The 18749-nt window shown below is 37.7% G+C and overlaps 1 protein-coding gene and 2 long non-coding RNA genes across 3 annotated transcripts; 2 read left to right on the forward strand and 1 right to left on the reverse strand.

Annotated features, from left to right (window-relative positions):
• Window positions 1-429: 429 nt before the first annotated feature.
• Window positions 430-6320, reverse strand: LOC120011907 (senescence-associated protein AAF, chlorolplastic). Its single transcript, XM_038863077.1, has 13 exons — window positions 6132-6320; window positions 4943-5333; window positions 3547-3696; window positions 3254-3327; window positions 3089-3165; window positions 2915-2986; window positions 2610-2678; window positions 1990-2036; window positions 1772-1901; window positions 1626-1694; window positions 1433-1536; window positions 891-966; window positions 430-797 (listed from the first exon to the last, which is right to left on the reverse strand). The coding sequence occupies exons 2-13, from the start codon at window positions 5269-5271 to the stop codon at window positions 627-629; spliced, it is 1368 nt and encodes a 455-aa protein (XP_038719005.1). The 5' UTR covers window positions 5272-5333; window positions 6132-6320; the 3' UTR covers window positions 430-626.
• Window positions 6321-8938: 2618 nt separating this feature from the next.
• On the forward strand, window positions 8939-9319 carry LOC120012227. The gene is made up of 3 exons (XR_005471235.1): window positions 8939-8961; window positions 9046-9142; window positions 9229-9319. It is a non-coding gene; the product is annotated as an uncharacterized LOC120012227 (long non-coding RNA).
• Window positions 9320-9450: 131 nt separating this feature from the next.
• On the forward strand, window positions 9451-14950 carry LOC120013807. Its single transcript, XR_005471481.1, has 3 exons — window positions 9451-9533; window positions 14689-14818; window positions 14906-14950. It is a non-coding gene; the product is annotated as an uncharacterized LOC120013807 (long non-coding RNA).
• The last annotated feature ends 3799 nt before the right edge of the window (window positions 14951-18749 follow it).

An 18749-nucleotide genomic window follows, 5' to 3' on the forward strand; every position in this document is an offset into this window, starting at 1 on the left:
GTAGAGAAGCCGAGCAATCAATGCACATATGTAAGAATTCGGCCAATCTTCGATGTCTTAAGCAGTAGGCTAATTTGGAAATCTCATTGGCATGGATGTCACACATAAGTTCTCTACAGGAATGTGCAGTTTTGTCTGGCTCCAAGACAATAGATGGTGAAAAAAACCCCATATGAAACTTCGCATACAAATATTCAAGGAATTCTAGGTGGAGCCTGTAACATTAGTTTCCATTTGCTCTGGCCTCAGCTTTCAAGGGCTCACCAAGATCATAGGACTGCTCCTGATGAAGGAAACCCCTTGGTATCCCTCGAAGTAGAAACTTATCTAAATCTCCTAAACCCTACATCTGGGAATGATAAAACAGATCGGCTCTCTCTCATCTTTCACACAAGTCTCTTAGACTCGATGCATTTTAGAACCAAAAGATCCATCTAAATCAGGCAATTAGATTTGAATCTTCTACAAGGAATGCTTGAAAACAATAAGAATTAGAGTAACTGTTAATAAGACAAACAAGCATATTATTTACATCAGCAGTGATCACTACTTGTGATCCGTCGCTCCTATCTGACAACTAATTAGACCATCATATAGATATCTAGGTGTAGATTAATTAACATGGGTCATATTGTATCTGGGTCGTCATTCTCTGTACCATCTACATCTGCCATGGGTTTTCGATTCATCATAAACGTCCAGCTGTCTCCTTCATCTATTTCCCACTGTTTTCTCAGCTCGTAGATGGTTTTTGATGCTGCTGCAGCAATTGCTGGGTTGCTATCTTCCGCTAACCTCTACAGTAGGACACGAAGAAACCACTCTACTGATTAGGAATGAATAAAAACAAATATGATATACATGACTTGAGAGAATTGAAACAGTCCTACCTTTAGTGCTCCCATGCCAGCATTCCCAAGAGTCCACATGGATGGGGCTGCTGCCAATGCATTGGCTAATGCTTGTCTACACAAAAAAACAATACCAGCAAAAGTAATGTAACAGGTACAAACAATAGCATTACTCGTTAGTATTAATATTCCTTGCAAAATTGCAAATTTACAACTTCAATCATCTCATGGTTCAAATTTGTGCTTTCTTATAAACCAAAACTTTCTAAAGATTTCAGCAATATTATGGTCGGTCTGGCTAAGGTTTATAACTCAACCGCGATTTTTTGCTTTGGTTTTTTATATTAAAATAATGAAACAAAAGTTGTTCATAAAAACACAAGTCGCACATAGTGAAGTAGCAGGGGAAATAACAGAAATGATTTTCTTCACATCCAGTCTCTCGAGCAGTAACAAAAGGCTTAACCTGTTTCCCCAGACGATTAATCATGTTCAAACATTGTGCTAAAACTTTGGCATCTTTTAAATGAACACCATTACTTGCACAGCAACACAAAATAGCCCAAGACTGAAGGGCTCACCTAGTATTCACATCAGGAGAGCTGGAACACTCTGCCAATAACGATGCACTACTTTTACCATCCATTGCATCGAGATCTATAAGAGTTGCAATTAATAACTCGAGCTGCTCAAACAGGATAAAGGAAGTAAATAAACAAAAAATGAAATGGTAAATATAATCAAATCAGGAGCTTAAGTACATGAGATTCAAACCTCTTCAGGATCGGTATAGTCAATTCCATCAGCCTCAGAAAGTGCAGACGCCATTCTCCAGTAAGCTTCCTGTATATAACCATGTATATTTAGATTTGATATGCCATTGGTGGAGCAAATGGCATAAATGGTTCTTAAATAAGTACCTGAATAACAGTAATTCGGCTGCTGGACAATTCTCCTGGAAAGGAATTTAGGGTTTTACCATTTTTTTCAAGTGTAATACGTCCCATTACATCATTAGCTGATAGAGAACCTTCTTCCCTGCAAAGAGTTCTGAATGCAAAGAAGATGCCAGAAGTTTAAGTGTCAGGTAAGTTTATGACAACAGAAACATTCATGTGCCATCACAAAATGAACTTACAATTTGTACATCCTGCTCACCATCATATCATGAATGTTTTTCACAAACTGCATTGTCACAAAATGATAAAAACTTAATTCCTTTCTTAGAAGCACAAGAACAATTGCATATATCATACAAGTCAATTAGGGAATGCAGGAAGTATAATAAGTAGAAGAAATGAAATATTCGACTTGAGACACGATAAAAGTGAAATAACACAATAAATTATTCCAAATGACAGCAATCGTCAAACTGCATGAATGCCAACAACTTAAAGTTTCTCCCTTGCTTGCATGCAAACATCATTAATTGTGCTATTATGTACAAGCCAGGTGCCAGCCTAGCTGGTTCCCATTCTTGTATTTCTACCTTGTGGTCAAGGGTTCAATCCTTGTGGGTAGCATTTGTGTGAATTATGTGAGTGTGTGTGTGTGTTGCATGTGTGTGTGAGTTGGAGGGATACATATGTTGTGCATGTGTGTGCTTCTATTGCTAGATAAAAATAAATAAATAAAGGAGAACAAGAACAGTAAATTTTATCAAATTCATTATCGCTAAACATAAAGTACAAAGAGGAGCCCACAAATATTTCCTGAACTTAATTGCAACTTATAAGATATGAATTTATATTGGTTCACCTCCAGAGCCATTAAAGCATCTTCCATTGCACGCTGTTTAGCACGAAAGTCAGCACGGCGCAAATCAGCCTGAAAAATGAACAAGTACTGATCAGCATCTAGATGCCTTACCATCATCAAACCACCAGGCAAAGTAAATAAAAATAAAAGTTGCACACAAACCATTCAAGCATCTATTTTTTACTTTCAGGAGTCAAATAAGTAATAACAATGCCAATTATTATTCCCAGTCAATTTCATTACCAGTGTTGCAAGCAAGGAATGAAACAATCACTAAAAACTAATAAGAGAAAAAAATGAGGCACCTCTAAGGCTCCATCACTCCAATGCTTATCAGCTGCAGTTTTCAATCTGAACTGGGCTTTGGCTTTCAATACCTGCAAGAGGAAACATCAATTGTATCATGAGCCACAGACAGATGATTAATTTATTTTAACTTCTATGTAGAAACCAAAAGCAAGCTTTTGAGATACACATACAGTAGCAATGTGATTAAGGAATTCAGCTTTTCTCTTAACGTCCCGGTCAATCTTCTCAGTATCCTCTCTCGCTCGAGCTACCCAGAGAATAGCCACAATTAGGAAATCACAAGTTTTAGGGAAAAAATGACAACCAACAAGGAAGGGCGGGGGGGAAGAACTTACCATCAAGCTTAAGAAAACCAGAGCCAATAATAGCAACATCTTTACGTGCACGTGCATCCAAACTCATTATGCCACTGGTGAAAATCAGAACAATGAATACAGATCTCCATGTAGGTATACATTCGAACTTTCTAATGGCATGTGATGGAAACCAAGGTGTAGAAAATCTAGCTAATGGAGATTCTCTTCAGTTCTTTTGAGAATATCATTACATAATGACACCTAGAAGCATCCTTTACCACTTCTGAGAACCTTTTAATTAATTTCTCGGGGTTACAGACAAGCAAACTTACCGAGAAAGTAAGACAATATCATTACGTGCCCTCTCATTCACAAACTTTGCATCATTGCAAGCATATTTACAAGCTTCAGCTAAACCTTGTCCAGAAGAGATTATTCTCCCAGGAACAATTGGATGTTCATCGTCCGTTCCAACTGCGACACTGTTACAAGAAGATTTTTGAACAAGATGAAATATAGTAGTGCCATCAAATGAGTTTTAAATGCTGAAATATTTTCTAGCATATCAAAAATGAGAATTTCCAAGCCATTCAGAAGAGAAGAAGCGCCTGTTCCAAAATAACTTAGATGAGTGGCCAAAAAAATCAATTACTTGGAAAGATTACAAGTAACCATAAGAAAAAAGAATCTAGCAAAATCAAAGCTAAGAACATGGCAGCATGATTTTGATTGGTAAGCAATGAACAGCCGTTGGGGGTAGAGGAAGAAGAAGAAAAAAGTAAATTGTTGGCTCACAGCTGTATGCATATAGTTACATAATTTCCAAGTAAAATAAATAAAAGAGCGTGTTTCTAAAGTTGAATCACTATATAGAGATGGCATATAGTATCATTATCATCATCGTGTCCTTAATCCCAAATAATTTGGTCAAATACAGCATCCGAAAGAGAAATTAGTCGGTTTTCTTTTGCGATTTATGCCTATTCAGAGGTTAAAGCTACACTGTCTGCTAATCCTAAATTGTGCAGATTTTTTCCACATATATCTTTTTTGGTCTTGGTCCTCCCTTTAGAGGATCTCCAGCTTGAATTTTCTCGAGTCTTCACACCACCATATCAATATTTCTATGCACAAACCATCTTAGATGATCTGGGCATGTAGATATCGTAGGGATGGAATATATGTCAACAACTAAATGTAAATGAAAGTTAATGTACCATTTTTCCCTAAAAAAATCCTTTTTCTTATATATTTATTTATTTGATCTCCTAATTCTCCAAATGGGAACTAGAATAGCATAACATCATCTCATTACTTAGCATCTTAAATAACATGATAGGATCAAAATATGATGCTTCTGAAAATCTCTAACGAACTTTGGAATATCTTTATCTAAATGGTGAAGGCCTTGACATGATTACCAAGTCACATTTCCAATATCAGTTTACAACTTGCATAAGAATGTTCAATTACTTCAAAACCTGCAACATCTACTCATTATGTTTTCAGGAAACCGAAGCAAGAAAATAGCATATTTTTTAGTACTTTCTTCACTGTTCATCTCCCCTAATGCAACATGGCATACAAGATAAAGCAGCTCTTCTTAGCACTGTCCAATCAGAAACAGAAGCATAAAATGTGTATAGAAATTGGTCAGACATATCTTCAGATGCTGCATGTTCAGCGCATTAGAGTTAACAAGGTATTAGAAAAGCAAGTTATTGTTACCTAGATACATCTGAAGACTTGCCATAGGGTCTAATACTTTCTTTTGATTTGGTAGTTTTATGTGTCCCCGTTGACTGGCATGAAATAGAGAACTGTCGCAAGGTAATGTTTCTACGTTTGTGCCACAACCTTTTATTGAAATAGCTCAACCTTTCTGACAAAATATGTCCATTGCTGATTTGCCTTCGCTCAACTGCTTCAATTGTAGAATGTAATTCATTATAGTGTGGTGATTGCGCAAATGAAAAAGAAACTCCATATGATCTTGACTTGGTTGTCCCCTTAGGTACAATTGGACAGCTTGAAACCTTGCTTGCAGAAAGTGCCATGGACGGATCAAGATATGAAATTAAATGATTTTAACGGGCATTTCCTTTACCACAGCTCAAAGCTATAGGAACAACAATAACAGGATTAGTAGCCGTATAATTGAAATAAACTATTGACTATTGTGAAATGCTCTAAATGAATTTTCACTTTTTCAGATTTTAAAAAAAAAAATACTCTTCTAAAAGGGTACTATCAGTTCAAAGGTAAAGACACACACACAAGCATACAAATGCAATTGCATAAAATATCCCTACATACATGTTAATTTCATAAATATTTAAGGGAAACTCAACAATTGTATTCCAAATGAAATGACTGACAAGTTGTTCATCTGACCTAATTTAACGAGTTTGAGCACATTTGAGGTATTTAGATCTCAGAGTACCTTTTCTCCATTAAAAAATGCAGAAAAAATGCATGATACAGAAAGTGATTTTTGGCACTTGAATCCGCTGGTTTGCATGTCTTCCAATCAATAGCAAGAATACTCGAGTAAGCAGGAGTAGAAGTTTCCATAGGTGTTACTTGTCATTAGTGTAATTAAACTTCAAAAAATTCAAAATAATACTGAAGGAGATACTCTCAGTCCCAGGTCATACAATCACTGAAACACAAATAATACCCAATCATGCATTTGCTCGAAAAGTAATCCAATTTCCAGGCCTTGCGGGAATTCAAGAACAAAATTAACACAAAAATGGCCATCGATAGAAATTAAGAGTATCTACACCAAACAATACAACGTCCTTTCGTTCAATTCAGCTTAAACATTATACCACTTCAAGTAAGTAAAGCAAGCATGGAGTCGCTGGAAGAAAGTTTGGAAAGCAAGAAAATGCGAAGAAATCGAGCGACTGACCTGTGTTACGAGGGAAGAACTTTCCGGAGAGAGAGGGTCAGAGACTCAGAGGAGCAGGAAAGCAGGGTTATAAGGGGACCGAGAGAGAATTGCAATTTGCAACCACAAGCAAAGCCTGTGGCCCAGGGATCGCCAACGCTAGCGAACGAGGAGTTGGAATGTAGTGGAGGCTGATGCTCTTAATGATCTTATCTGATGTATGGCCCTAAAGTCATCATGTCATGTTGTAACCATTTTTTCTTCCATTTTTTTCTAACCTAGAAAAAATAAAACCAATCAATATTTTCTTCCAGTTTAAATTATCACATCAATTACAATATATAAAGTCCATAGATTTAGAGTGATTATGTGGCGAGTTCGTTGTCTTTCGTGTACTCTCTCGGCTGGTCTTCGTGTTGTGTGGCAGCTGGCCCAGCCAAACGACGTCGCTTTATGCCTAGCCGTTTTGTTTTGTTCTTCCCGTGGTGTTCACGCACGCGTCTGTTCTGTCTTTTTCGAAGGTCTGCGTGAGTTCTGATTCTTTTGATGTTCTGCCAGCTTGGCAGCGCGGGTTTCGATGCATGTGTTTGTCGTATCTCACTTTCCCTTTGCCTTCGAAGTGCTGCGACGTCGTTTTCAGCGCTCAGGATTTTTTTTTGCTGCAGCTCCTCTCCCAAAACGACGTCGTAGTTCTCCATGGCAACGAATAGACTGCGGTTCATGCATCTACTACATCGATTGCCTCGATATCAGTTGTCCTGGTGCCTTCAATTAATTGCCTGACAGTCAGTTGGGTTTACATCACATATTCCCTCCTTCCTTCTTTCCATTACTCTTTCTTCATCCATCTTGGCTGTGGTTTAAATCCATTTTCGTTTGGTCCATTTCATCTGTGCGAGGTATTGTTGCTAGGTATTGATTTTTATTATTTTCCTTACAGTTGTTCTTCATCGATTCTTATTATTTTACCGATTCTTCTTTGTTCCTCTAGCTATTGCAGTTCCAAGCTCCATCTTATCTGATATTTCTTCTTGGGTGAGTTTTTCGGCCTTTCTTCCTCATCTTTATTTTAAAATTCCTTGTATTCCCTATTTCCCTCGCTACTCTGGCTCCAAAATAAATTGAGTCTAACATTTATTCCCGGGTAAGATTTCTTGCCTTCTTCTTCATTTAATTATTATAGAATCTTTGATTTTATTTCTTGGTTAATTTTTCGTCTTGTATTCCCTCTTTTCGTCTCTTATGCAGCTGCATTTTTAACTAAAATATATTTTGTTTCGAGAACGTGTTTATTCTTTCATTCTCATATCCATTTGGAAACTACCAGCAGCGGATAATGGATCATACACCATTAAACAAGCTGGAAATGGGTCAGCGCGGGTACACTGTGGTCGCTCGCGTTGCAAGGATGTGGGATTCTACAAATCCATCTCAACAAGACCAGCTGATGAGTGTCGACCTCCTTTTTGTTGATGAACATGTATGAACAAAATTTCTACACATGTATGCATTTATGAATAAATCATTAGTGTCTTTACATTTATGATGCTTTTAGGGAACAACTATACAAGGATCCATCAGGAAAGAAGATGCAAACAGGATGAAGGAGTTGTTCGTGGAGGGGAAAATCTATCAGATATCAAATTTCTTTGTTGGGGCTGCGAGAAAGAGTTTTAGAATTTCAAAGCACGACCAAATTATCCGAATTGATACATGGACCATCGTATCGGAAATGTCTGATACCGATAAGAACATTCCGATGAATTGTTTTAATTTTGTCGACGACCAAATATTGGAGTCAAGATTGTACAAGGGTTAATAGCACTTTTGGGTATTGAATAATTTGACACAGTTCAACTCGGGAACTCATTTTTCAAACGTTTCAAGTTAAGCATCGTAATTTCAATTTTGTTTCAAAGTCATCACCCGGGCAAATTTCTACCTTTTCGGGCAGTCAATAATTTTACGTGGCTTAAAAAAGTCAAAGTTAACTGGTTTTTGCTGATGTGGCCTAACAAATTAGTGACTTGGATATTAATTATTTTTAAAAATTGATGAAACATAGATAATAAGAAAAACCCAAAAACCCCAAAGTTGTTCTTCCTCAAAACTCACATAATCGGAACCGACTTCGAATCCCCCACTACTACCAGCATCGGAAACTACGGCGGATCTCTACGGTCCCGACAAGCACCACCTGGACCTTCGTTTATCTGAACATTCGTTTGGTGGTGGAAACCACCACGGACCTCTGCGGGCCTGGCAAGCACCACCTCGACCTTCTAGTTCCTTCTCGTCTTTCACTTCGACATCATTTTCTGTTCTTTACAACACTTTTGTTGTTTTCAATTTCACAAATCTTCATGCTTCTCTCTCCTCGATGATTCTTCCACTTCATACTCGGAGCTCCTCACCGGTCCAAACTTGAACGGAATCCATGGCCTGCTTGTCGCTTTGTAAAGCTTTGTTCTCCACAAAGCTACACTCAGTTAACTCAGATTCATAGAAACGTGAACGGAATCTAGTGAGAAAGTGGGTAAGAGGTTGAAGAAAGTGGAGGAGAGGAAGAGATGCAGGAGCTGGAAGAGAGAGAAGCTGAGAGAGTAAGAAAGGAAGTGAGAGAAATTGTTTTTATTTTTTTAATGCCATATACATTTTTTTTATGCCACGTAGATAATTTGACTGCCCGTTTGGAGAGAAATCTGCTCGAGTGATGACTTCGAAACAAAATTGAAATTACGATGCTTAACTTGAAACCTTTGAAAAATGAGTTCCCGAGTTGAACTGTGTCAGATTATTCAGTACCCAAAAGTGCTATTAACCCGATTGTACAATGATGCTGACCTCACTGGTATGTGAATGTTAGTATGTTAAATATATCATATTTATCAAAAAATGCTATGAAAATGTTTGAACTAGCTTTACGTGCTTGCAGATATCATGGGTCACTTAACTTCTGTTTCTAAGCTCACAACTACTTTTGCTAATGGAAGGATGGTTGGGAAAAAAAACCTTCTTATCAATACTATCAGGTAAGATTTTTAATATTCCCAAATGTTTACACTATGTAACAATTTAGCACAAACTACTTCAGTTGATGATAGAGTACACATTGCAGCAACAAGACTATTCCAGTCACCTTATGGGGTAAAATAGCTGATGAATTTGAAGAGGACAATGTTCTAAAGATCCCCAAAAAAGATCGTATTATCATTGTCCTTTCAAGAATGACGGTGAAATCTTTTCGGGGTATTTATTTTTTCCTTTCATATTTTCAGTGTTCAGTCTATTAAACAAAATAAGTACATGTGAATTTTAATGACTATTCTTATTTAATGCAGGTGAAACAACACTGTCAAGCACATCGGCCACCAAAATCTACCTTAATCTAGATATACCAGAAGTTCACAAATTCCACAGCAAGTAAGTTCTATACATTATTCATAGAAAATGTATTGGAACATAAACATGTTTCCTCCAATCCAATCTAATAGGTCTTGGTATGAATTAACTAAAGATAATTCAGAGAAAATGATTTTTATCCACGTACATAATACCAGCCAGAGAAATATATACAGCTAGTAGAACTGACTCCAACGGCTAGAAGAGATCAGACATATATGTCAGAATACAAGGCTGACATTATCAAGATAGTACAAAGAGCCGTTGAGACTCTGACAAGGAGCCGTTGTGACTTTGACTAAAGTAACTAGAAAGGACAAACTACTTATGATAGTGTAACTAAGTGGACTGCGCAATTTGTTGAAGAACTTGGGCCTTGGAATGATAATGGGCCTTAACCATAATCGTGCTATGTTCTTTATCCCCCCTCAAGATGGAGGGTTCAGGTGACACTCCAATCTTGGAGCACAAGGTATGAAAACGTTGACGAGGAAGTGACTTCGTCATAAGATCAGCAAGTTGATCCTCGGTAGTAATTTTCTGAACACGAACAGAGCCTTGGTTAACCAGGGCACGAATGAAATGCAAGTCCACTGCGATATGTTTCATACGTGAGTGCATTACTGGATTGTGGCTGAGACTGAGTGCCCCCTGGTTGTCACAGTGTATGAGAGGAACATATCTTAGAGGCCAGCGAAGATCTTTAAGAAGGTATTGTAACCAAATGACTTCTGATGCCGTAGAAGCAAGAGCGCGATATTCAGCTTCAGTAGAGGACCTGGCTATGGCACGTTGTTTTTGAGACCTCCAAGAGATTGGTGTAGAGCCGAGAAAAACAATGTAGGCACAGGTAGATGAGCGATCTGTTGGATGTCCAGCCCAGTCGGAATCGGTATAAGCTTGCAGACTGAGATTGTTGGATTTGTGAATAGTGATACCATGAGTTAGAGTACCTTTGAGATACCGTAATACACGTTTGAGGTGAGTCCAATGAACATCAGTTGGTCGAGACATGAATTGAGCCAATCGATTAACCGCAAAACTGAGATCAGGTCTAGTAAGACTTAAGTACTGAAGGCTACCAATTAGCTGACGAAAAAAGGTAGGGTTGGATAGTGGAGTTCCATCAGTGACCTTGGTGAAGAAGTGAGCAGGTAATGGCGTAGAGACAGGTTTGGCCCCTGTCATATCAGCTTTATCCAATAGATCCCTGATATATTTATGCTGAGATAGAAATAGACCAGTTGGAAGGGGAGTGACCTCAACACCAAGAAAGTAGGACAAATCACCCAAATCTTTGAGAGAAAACTTTGTAGATAAGGCAACACTGATCCTGGTAAGAAGAGACACACTAGAGCTTGTGAGAATTAAATCATCAACATATACAAGAATATACATAATTTGATGATGTTCTTCAAGGATAAAAAGGGAGGGATCAGCAAGAGAGTTGTGAAAACCCAGTTGTTTCAAACAACTACTGAGAGCATGATACCAGGCCCGTGGGGCTTGTTTCAAGCCATAAATTGACTTCTTGAGTTTGCATAGGTGTTGAGGATAAGCAGAGTCTTCAAATCCCTTTGGTTGCCTCATGTATACCGTTTCATGAAGAATGCCATTTAAGAATGCATTGTTCACATCAAGGTGCTTGATGGACCAATTGTAGGATACAGCAAGAGTGAGGACGGTGCGAATAGTGACTGGTTTGATCACAGGACTAAAGGTGCTGGTGTAGTCAATACCAGGACGTTGGGCAAACCCTTGTGCAACAAGGCGAGCCTTATACCTTGCAACTGTACCATCCGGATTATGTTTGATCCTAAAGATCCATTTTGAACCAATGGGAGTAATGGTAGGAGATGGTGGGACAAGAGACCAAGTATCATGTTGAACAAGAGCGGAGAATTCAGCTTGCATGGCAGCTTTCCATTGAGGTTGATGAAGGGCGGCTTTGACAGAGGTGGGTTCAGTGAGAGTGGGCATAGCATGACGAGTAGTAAGATGGAGAGTTTTGGGTTTATAGATATTATTCATGGATCGAGTGGTGATGCTTCGAGTAGGAGGTGAAGGGTCTGGTAATGGAGGTGACTCTAAGGTAAGAGTGGATTCGTTTGGATCAGGTGTAGGAGTTGAAGTGGAGACATTTAGAGGCATAGGATCGGAATCAGAGGATGAGGTGATGGCAACAAGATTAAGAGAAGGAGGTACAGGTGGTATGATGACCATTAAGTCAACGGATGGAGGCACGGTGGGTGAAGCAGAAGAAGAGGTAGAAGGTTCAATAGTGGTAAGGGACAAAGGAAATTCCGTTTCAGAAAAGACAACATGGCGTGACAAGTAAATACGATTAGTGTCTGGGTCAAGACATTTATAGGAGCTTTGAGATGTGGAGTAACCCACAAAGACACAAGACTTCGAACGAGGTTGGAGTTTGTGATTGGTGTATGGCCTCAGCCATGGAAAGCACTTGCAGCCAAAAACTTTAAGTTTAAGATAGTTTGGTTTCTGATGAAACAACTTTTCAAAAGGTGTAATAGGAGCTGTAGAGGAAAGAGGAAGTCTATTTATTAGATAGGTAGCCGTTTGGAAAGCAAATGACCAAAAGGAGAAGGGAAGGCTAGCTGAGTGAAGTAAAGTTCGAGCAGTTTCCGTAAGATGACGGTGTTTTCTTTCGGCATGAGCTATATGTTGAGGAGTGTGGGGTGGGGATTGATGCCAACTAATGCCTTCTTGAAGCAAGTATGACTTGAGCTTTAAATACTCCCCACCATTGTCTGAATACAGAGTACGTATTTTGTGCTGAAATTGGTTCTCCACCATTGCTTTAAACTGAATGAAAACAAGAGATACTTCAGACTTGGTATGGAGAGGAAATAGCCAAGTATAATGAGTATAGTGATCTACAAATATAACATAGTAATTAAAACCATCAATAGAAGTAAACGGGGCTGGTCCCCAAACATCACTAAAAATAATGTGTAGAGGAGAATTGCTATGGACTGTAGATATATCAAAAGGTTGTTTAGAACTTTTATTTAACTTGCAAGAAGTACATGGAATGGAAGTAGTAGAGTCAACTTCAGTGCAAGGTAATTTAAACGATCTCATTATACTAGAAAATAAAAAATTAGATGGATGGCCCAATCTATGGTGCCACTTGACTGCAGTAGTTTTAACTCCAGAAGTTGCCAGGGAAGCTGCAAAGCAATGAACTTGAGGAGGTTGAAACAGATAAACTCCATCTGAGCAGCTACCGGTTGCAATGACCTTGCCCAAAGGTTGATCCTTTATAACACAATGAAAGGGAAAGAATTCAACAGAGACGTTATTAGTTTTGGTAATTTCATGCACAGATAACAAATTCTTAGTAATAGAAGGGACACATAGAGTATTTGTGGAAGTGATAGGATGTGTGTTTGTGTGAAGTTGTGCTTGTCCTGTGTGAGTGATTTTCAAACCTGATCCATCTCCAATGTGCACCTCATCCGTGCCATCATATTCTGAGTGTATAGAGAGATTATGCAGATCATTAGTCATATTGTGGCTTGCTCCTGAATCCAAAAGCCAGGAGGAATTTGGTTGAGAAATGAGAGTTGGTGTAGCAGAAGAGTGTGCATAATTGGCTGAAGGAGTATGATTGTTATTAGCCATGATCTTGAAATTCTAGCATTTATTTGCAGTATGTCCTGTCTTTGAGCAGAGTTGACAAACTATCCTTGGTTGCCCTCTTCCGCAACCACGGCCGCGGCCATGGCCACGACCTTGATTACCTGAGTTGTAGTGGGAGTTCTGTCCAGAGCCTTGCCACTGATTCTGTTTAGATTTGTTAGAATAGTGATTATTCTCTGTTGTGCGTTGATGAAAGTTTGCAGTGACAACAGCAGTATTAGAGACAGTAGAAAGCCTTGTAACAAATGCTTCTTGGGCAACCAGCACATCTTTTAGTTCTTCAAAACTAAAAGGATTTTCTCGTGTTCTTATAGAACCAACAATACCAGTGTATTCCTCGGTGAGACCATCCAGAATATATAAGGTGAGGTCGTCGGAGGAAACAGGCTGATTTACAAGAGCAAGTTCATCAGCAATCTGTTTAACTCCCTGCATATAATCAGACATGTTCTTGCTGCCTTTCTGACAGCGTGACAGTTGGGATTTTAGTTGAATGACTCTAGAGCGAGAGGTGTTGGCGAAGAGTTGATGAGCTCTGTCCCAAACTGCTTTACTTCTGTCAACACTACCAATTAGAGGAAGCACAGCACCATCAATGGATGCTACAAGCGCATGGAGAATAAATTGATCTTGAGATAACCAAGTCTGGTACTTATTATCAATTGTAGTGGTAGAGGATGATTCCTCTGGTTTGGCAGGACACGCAAGACTGCCATCAACATATCCAAGAAGGTTGTAAGCTTTGAGTAGTGTGAGAAATTGAAGACGCCAGGAAATAAAATTAGTGGCTGTGAGTTTTGTGGAAATAGGCGAGACAGCGTGAACTGTGATGGACGAGGAAGAAGAGGATTGAGTGAAAGCAGGCAAGGTCACAGAGTGAGTGATGGGAGGATTGAAGGCCATGGTTGGAGTTAACTCGTTTGAGTTGTAAAAGCTCCGATACCATAAAGATAATTCAGAGAAAATGATTTTTATCCACGTACATAATACCAGCCAGAGAAATATATACAGCTAGTAGAACTGACTCCAACGGCTAGAAGAGATCAGACATATATGTCAGAATACAAGGCTGACATTATCAAGATAGTACAAAGAGCCGTTGAGACTCTGACAAGGAGCCGTTGTGACTTTGACTAAAGTAACTAGAAAGGACAAACTACTTATGATAGTGTAACTAAATGGACTGCGCAATTTGTTGAAGAACTTGGGCCTTGGAATGATAATGGGCCTTAACCATAATCGTGCTATGTTCTTTATTAACCACAACTGCGGGAATCTGGGTAATTATGAGATTATGTACACGACTTCCTCCATTGTTTATCAGATTGCAATTTACTAATTTTCTTTGCAATTTCTATCCTATTGCTATGATCATTAATGTCTTTTTCTGAAAAATTATATTTTTCTCATGTTTTATGGGTTAGGGTCCTAATCCTGGAAGGTTTAGGACCTTTTTAACTTCATCCTATGTCCATGTTCCACTACAACTAACAACAACTTCTTCAATCAGCATGTCCTATCCAAGTGAGGTAACAATCCTTGATGATTTGCGGGACTCAGAGATGCCAATAGCACTGATCCCACAAAATAATCAAAAGACAATTTCAGAACTCATCTCTCTCGATAAAAAAACAAATATGGTGAGTTTTCATACGTCGACATCAATTACTACAAATGTTAGCACCAATGCCAGAGTAACTGTGTGTTCTATTTTAAATTGCTGACAGGGGAAAAAATTCACTACTGTGGGTTCAATAACAGAGATAGACGCATTAAGGGGATGGTGGTATAATGCATGTCCAAAATGCAAGGTCGGTATCAACAGCTATGAAGGAAAATTGTCCTGCAACAAGTGTGGACCAACGACAAAATTGCCAATCCCATGGTAAATAATTAATTGTTAAGAAAAAAATCCAAAATTGCATTGTTTTTTGGACGTTGCATACTTCATTAATTTCTCTTTGAAACTAGGTACAAAGTAAGCATGTATGTCACGGATGGGACACATAATGCTAAATTTCTCTTGTTCGGCAAACATGTCGAGAGGATGATAAAAATACCAGCAAGCACTTTGTCTGATCTTCCAAGTTCTATTCGAACCGAAGTTCCAACAATCATGCTGAATCTCTATGGCAAAACCTACAACTTCACTGTATCAATCAATGAGAGGGAAAACAACTCTGAAACTTTGACCTTCAATGTCTCTCAAGTTTATAAAAATGATCACGATCCAAATAAGGCAGCTGTGGAACAATCACACTTCCAAATCTCAGGAACTGATGGGAAGAATGATCTGGCCGGTAGCTTTACAGACATTTCAGAGAACAAGCGAAATAGGTCAGTCGCATATTCTCATACTCAAGAAATTAAAATAAACTTCTATTCTATCAAGCGATTACATATTTCCCTATTTAACTGCACACCTGCGTAAACAATTTCTTCATTCTCCTAAACATGAGCTTTGAACCTGAACTCTAACATTTATATGATAATGCGGATTAACATTAGAATTACTACCATGTTTATTGATAGATCTTCCTAACTTTCTATATTTACAAATTTCTTTGTCCAGCTATAACTTAAATCGACTTCGTAGACGAAATGTTATCTTTCAAGATAGATCTTCCTAACCTTTATCTATGATAATTTTTATTAATACTTTGTGCAACGCAGGGCTATCATAACAGAGGAAAAGAACTACTTGCACGGGAAAAATAAGCGTCGTGCAGACGTTTGAAGTACATTACTGAAAAAAGAAGTCGTTAACATTCAGCATATTTAGTAACGCAAAGCTTCACTTTTGTCTTGTTGTATATACAGTTCCATGGATGACCAAATATCCAAAAACTTGCAACGTTATGTCCTGCCTACAATTGTCCACAAATCATTTGTGTGAGAGGTAGTTGTTTTTGGTTATGTTAAGCTTTTACTTCATTAATGTACTTCTCCATGTATGTACTAACGATGAAACACTAAAAAACTATGTATACTTTTGTTTGTTAGTTATTTTCTACAAACACTAAGATGATGTGTAGCGTTAAAACATTATAATCACCAGTAACAGAAACATGAAGCCAACTCTTGACATCTAAAAGTGCACCTGTAAAAGTATAACCATAAAATTATATAAAACATGACAAAAAGAAAACCATGAGAACAAAAATTATATAACACAAAATAAATGTCTTTATAATTAAAAGAAGCATTTGATTTCCTAATCCCATTACTGGCCAACTAGATTGTTTAGCTATTCATGACGACGAAGCTAAAATCTCTCTAAAAGTCATCATAAAAAGATTTGTGAATATACACAACCACACATAACACAACAAATGTAACCCATCTGACACTCCTTAACCAATTTGTATTAATAGCCTGGACAACTAAATCACGAAATTCGAAGCTACACTACCAACCACGGTTAAATAGACCAACCCGTATGTAAATAAGATGGTCAACACTTGAAACCCTAGCCACACAACTCCTTGAAAAATTTCTTATCTTCTTCGAACTGAAGAAAGAAAAACAAAACTACAGAGTTGAACGCAGTTCATCAGTGCAAGGTCAGAATGATTCATCTTCTCCTTCTTTACCATGTCATACAATCTGAACTGATTACCTTTTTATTGTTATATAAAGTCAATGTCGATGATGTACTGGACAACTCTGTACATGTTGTTCATATAATACAATTCTAAGATGTCCTTCAAACCTTTTTTGTAAATGGATATAACTGTTACTTTGGTCAGAAATAGGTGATGCTGTACCATTTCTTTCCATGATCCCGTGTCTATTCTAAAACTATGCATGACAAATTTGTATGACTTCATAGTTACTGGTTTTGTTCTTGGTGGGTTAATATGCGTTTTCAAATAAATTAAGATCAGAAAATTGTTTATTCATTACTGTCCCAGAGATACAAAGGCATGGATGGCAGCATTATGAACCCAAACCGTCTGCATTTCATAAAGCCCATAAACGACGACTTCGGCCAAGAATTTGTACAATCCTCTGACTCGTGAAACTGATTTTTCTCATTCCAATACAATAAAATAGTTGTAAAGGATTACACTTTTCTCACAGCTTATACCTTTGAAGTTCATGCGGCACTTGGAACCAACGAATGATGTCAGGGCACTGATAAGAAGTCCAACATCAAAGAACTATTATGTCAGAATTGATGGAAGAAGGATTGAAAACAATTGGACACAATTTGCAGTGGACCATGATCTTCATTTACATGACATTCTCATGTTCAAATACGCAGACAATATGGTATTTGAATTAATAGTTTTCGATTCAGATGGTCTTGTAAAGGAATTTCAGCCGCCAGGTAAGAAATCTCTATCACATTACAATATTTGCTTCTTTAAGTCTATATAACAAATTATATTCGCATTTTGACATCGAACTCCTCTTAATCTAACACAACACTTCCAAAAATTTACTATGCAGATCCAGACGTCCCAAAAGAAGCTGGCAGGCCAAGATTCAGAGCAATTATAACACCTTCAACTCTGAGAGACAACAGATTGGTTATTAGTGATGAATAATACAAGACAAAAACATAGTTGATCTCATAGCTAACTCATCTTAATTATATTTTTTTCCTAAAACATAAAATCTTTCTTTGCAGCTGATTCCAATAGCTTTTGCAAGATCAAATAACTTGGCCGACAGAGTCGACAACGCTGATGTAATTCTGATGAATGGAGATGGAAACCAATGGACCGCACATCTTAAAAAGAAGAAATCACGTCCAGTTGTTTATATCGGAATTGGTTGGACAAGATTTATGGTTGATAATCACTTGAAACAGGGGGATTCTTTTGTCATGCAATTGCTTCACAACGGGATGAAACCAACATTTCTTATTCAAAGTAAGTCCTGCTTACAAAACATAAATTATGCTTATATATTTAACAATAATTTTCATTTCATTTTCATTGATGCTTTTAATTTGAATAATGACAACTTCTTTTCTCGATAGAGGAAGGACTGAAGGCATAGACAGCAACAATCTTATAAAAGATACTGATGGAGTCCTTGAAGTTCAATGTAATCGTAAATATACTGTTTTGAAGTTACCTTCGCTACTAACTTTCTTAAGAATGTTGTAATAGCTAATCCATGTTTAAACAATTAATGGTACCACCTACTTGTCATGCAATTTAATTTATCTTCTCAGTATTCGTTTGCATATGTACAAAACTGACCTTTTCAACCTTTAGCTGCAAACATTCCAGGTTCCAAATGCATAATTTCCCTTTTTCCTACCCGCAAATTTTTTCCTGTTATAGTTGTAATGGGTAATCATTGTTATCCCTGTTTATATAATTAATGGTAACACCTGCTTTGAACTTGGGATATTTATCATGTGTAATTGCGCCCTAATCTTTCAATTTATGGTCTCATCGAATTTCATTTATCCTATGAGTTTTAGTTTCTATATACCACACTGACCATCTGAGACTTCAGCCACAAAATTCCAGATTCCTCATGCACAATTCCAATTTTTCCTGCATGGATTTTTTGTTCTATTATACGACAAATATGAGAGCCATGACTAAT

This window comes from Tripterygium wilfordii, chromosome 13 (genome assembly GCF_013401445.1).
Source record: "Tripterygium wilfordii isolate XIE 37 chromosome 13, ASM1340144v1, whole genome shotgun sequence".
NCBI classification, from domain to species: Eukaryota; Viridiplantae; Streptophyta; class Magnoliopsida; order Celastrales; family Celastraceae; genus Tripterygium; species Tripterygium wilfordii.

Bases quoted from the DNA above. Each gene is read 5' to 3' on its own strand.
- LOC120011907 (XM_038863077.1), bottom strand. From the start codon at position 5,271: ATGGCACTTTCTGCAAGCAAGGTTTCAAGCTGTCCAATTGTACCTAAG. The intron at 1,695-1,771 runs GTACTTATTTAA...GGTTATATACAG, and splicing joins GCCGAATTACTGTTATTCAG to GAAGCTTACTGGAGAATGGC. The intron at 967-1,432 runs GTGAGCCCTTCA...TTTTTTGTGTAG, and splicing joins TCTCCTGATGTGAATACTAG to ACAAGCATTAGCCAATGCAT.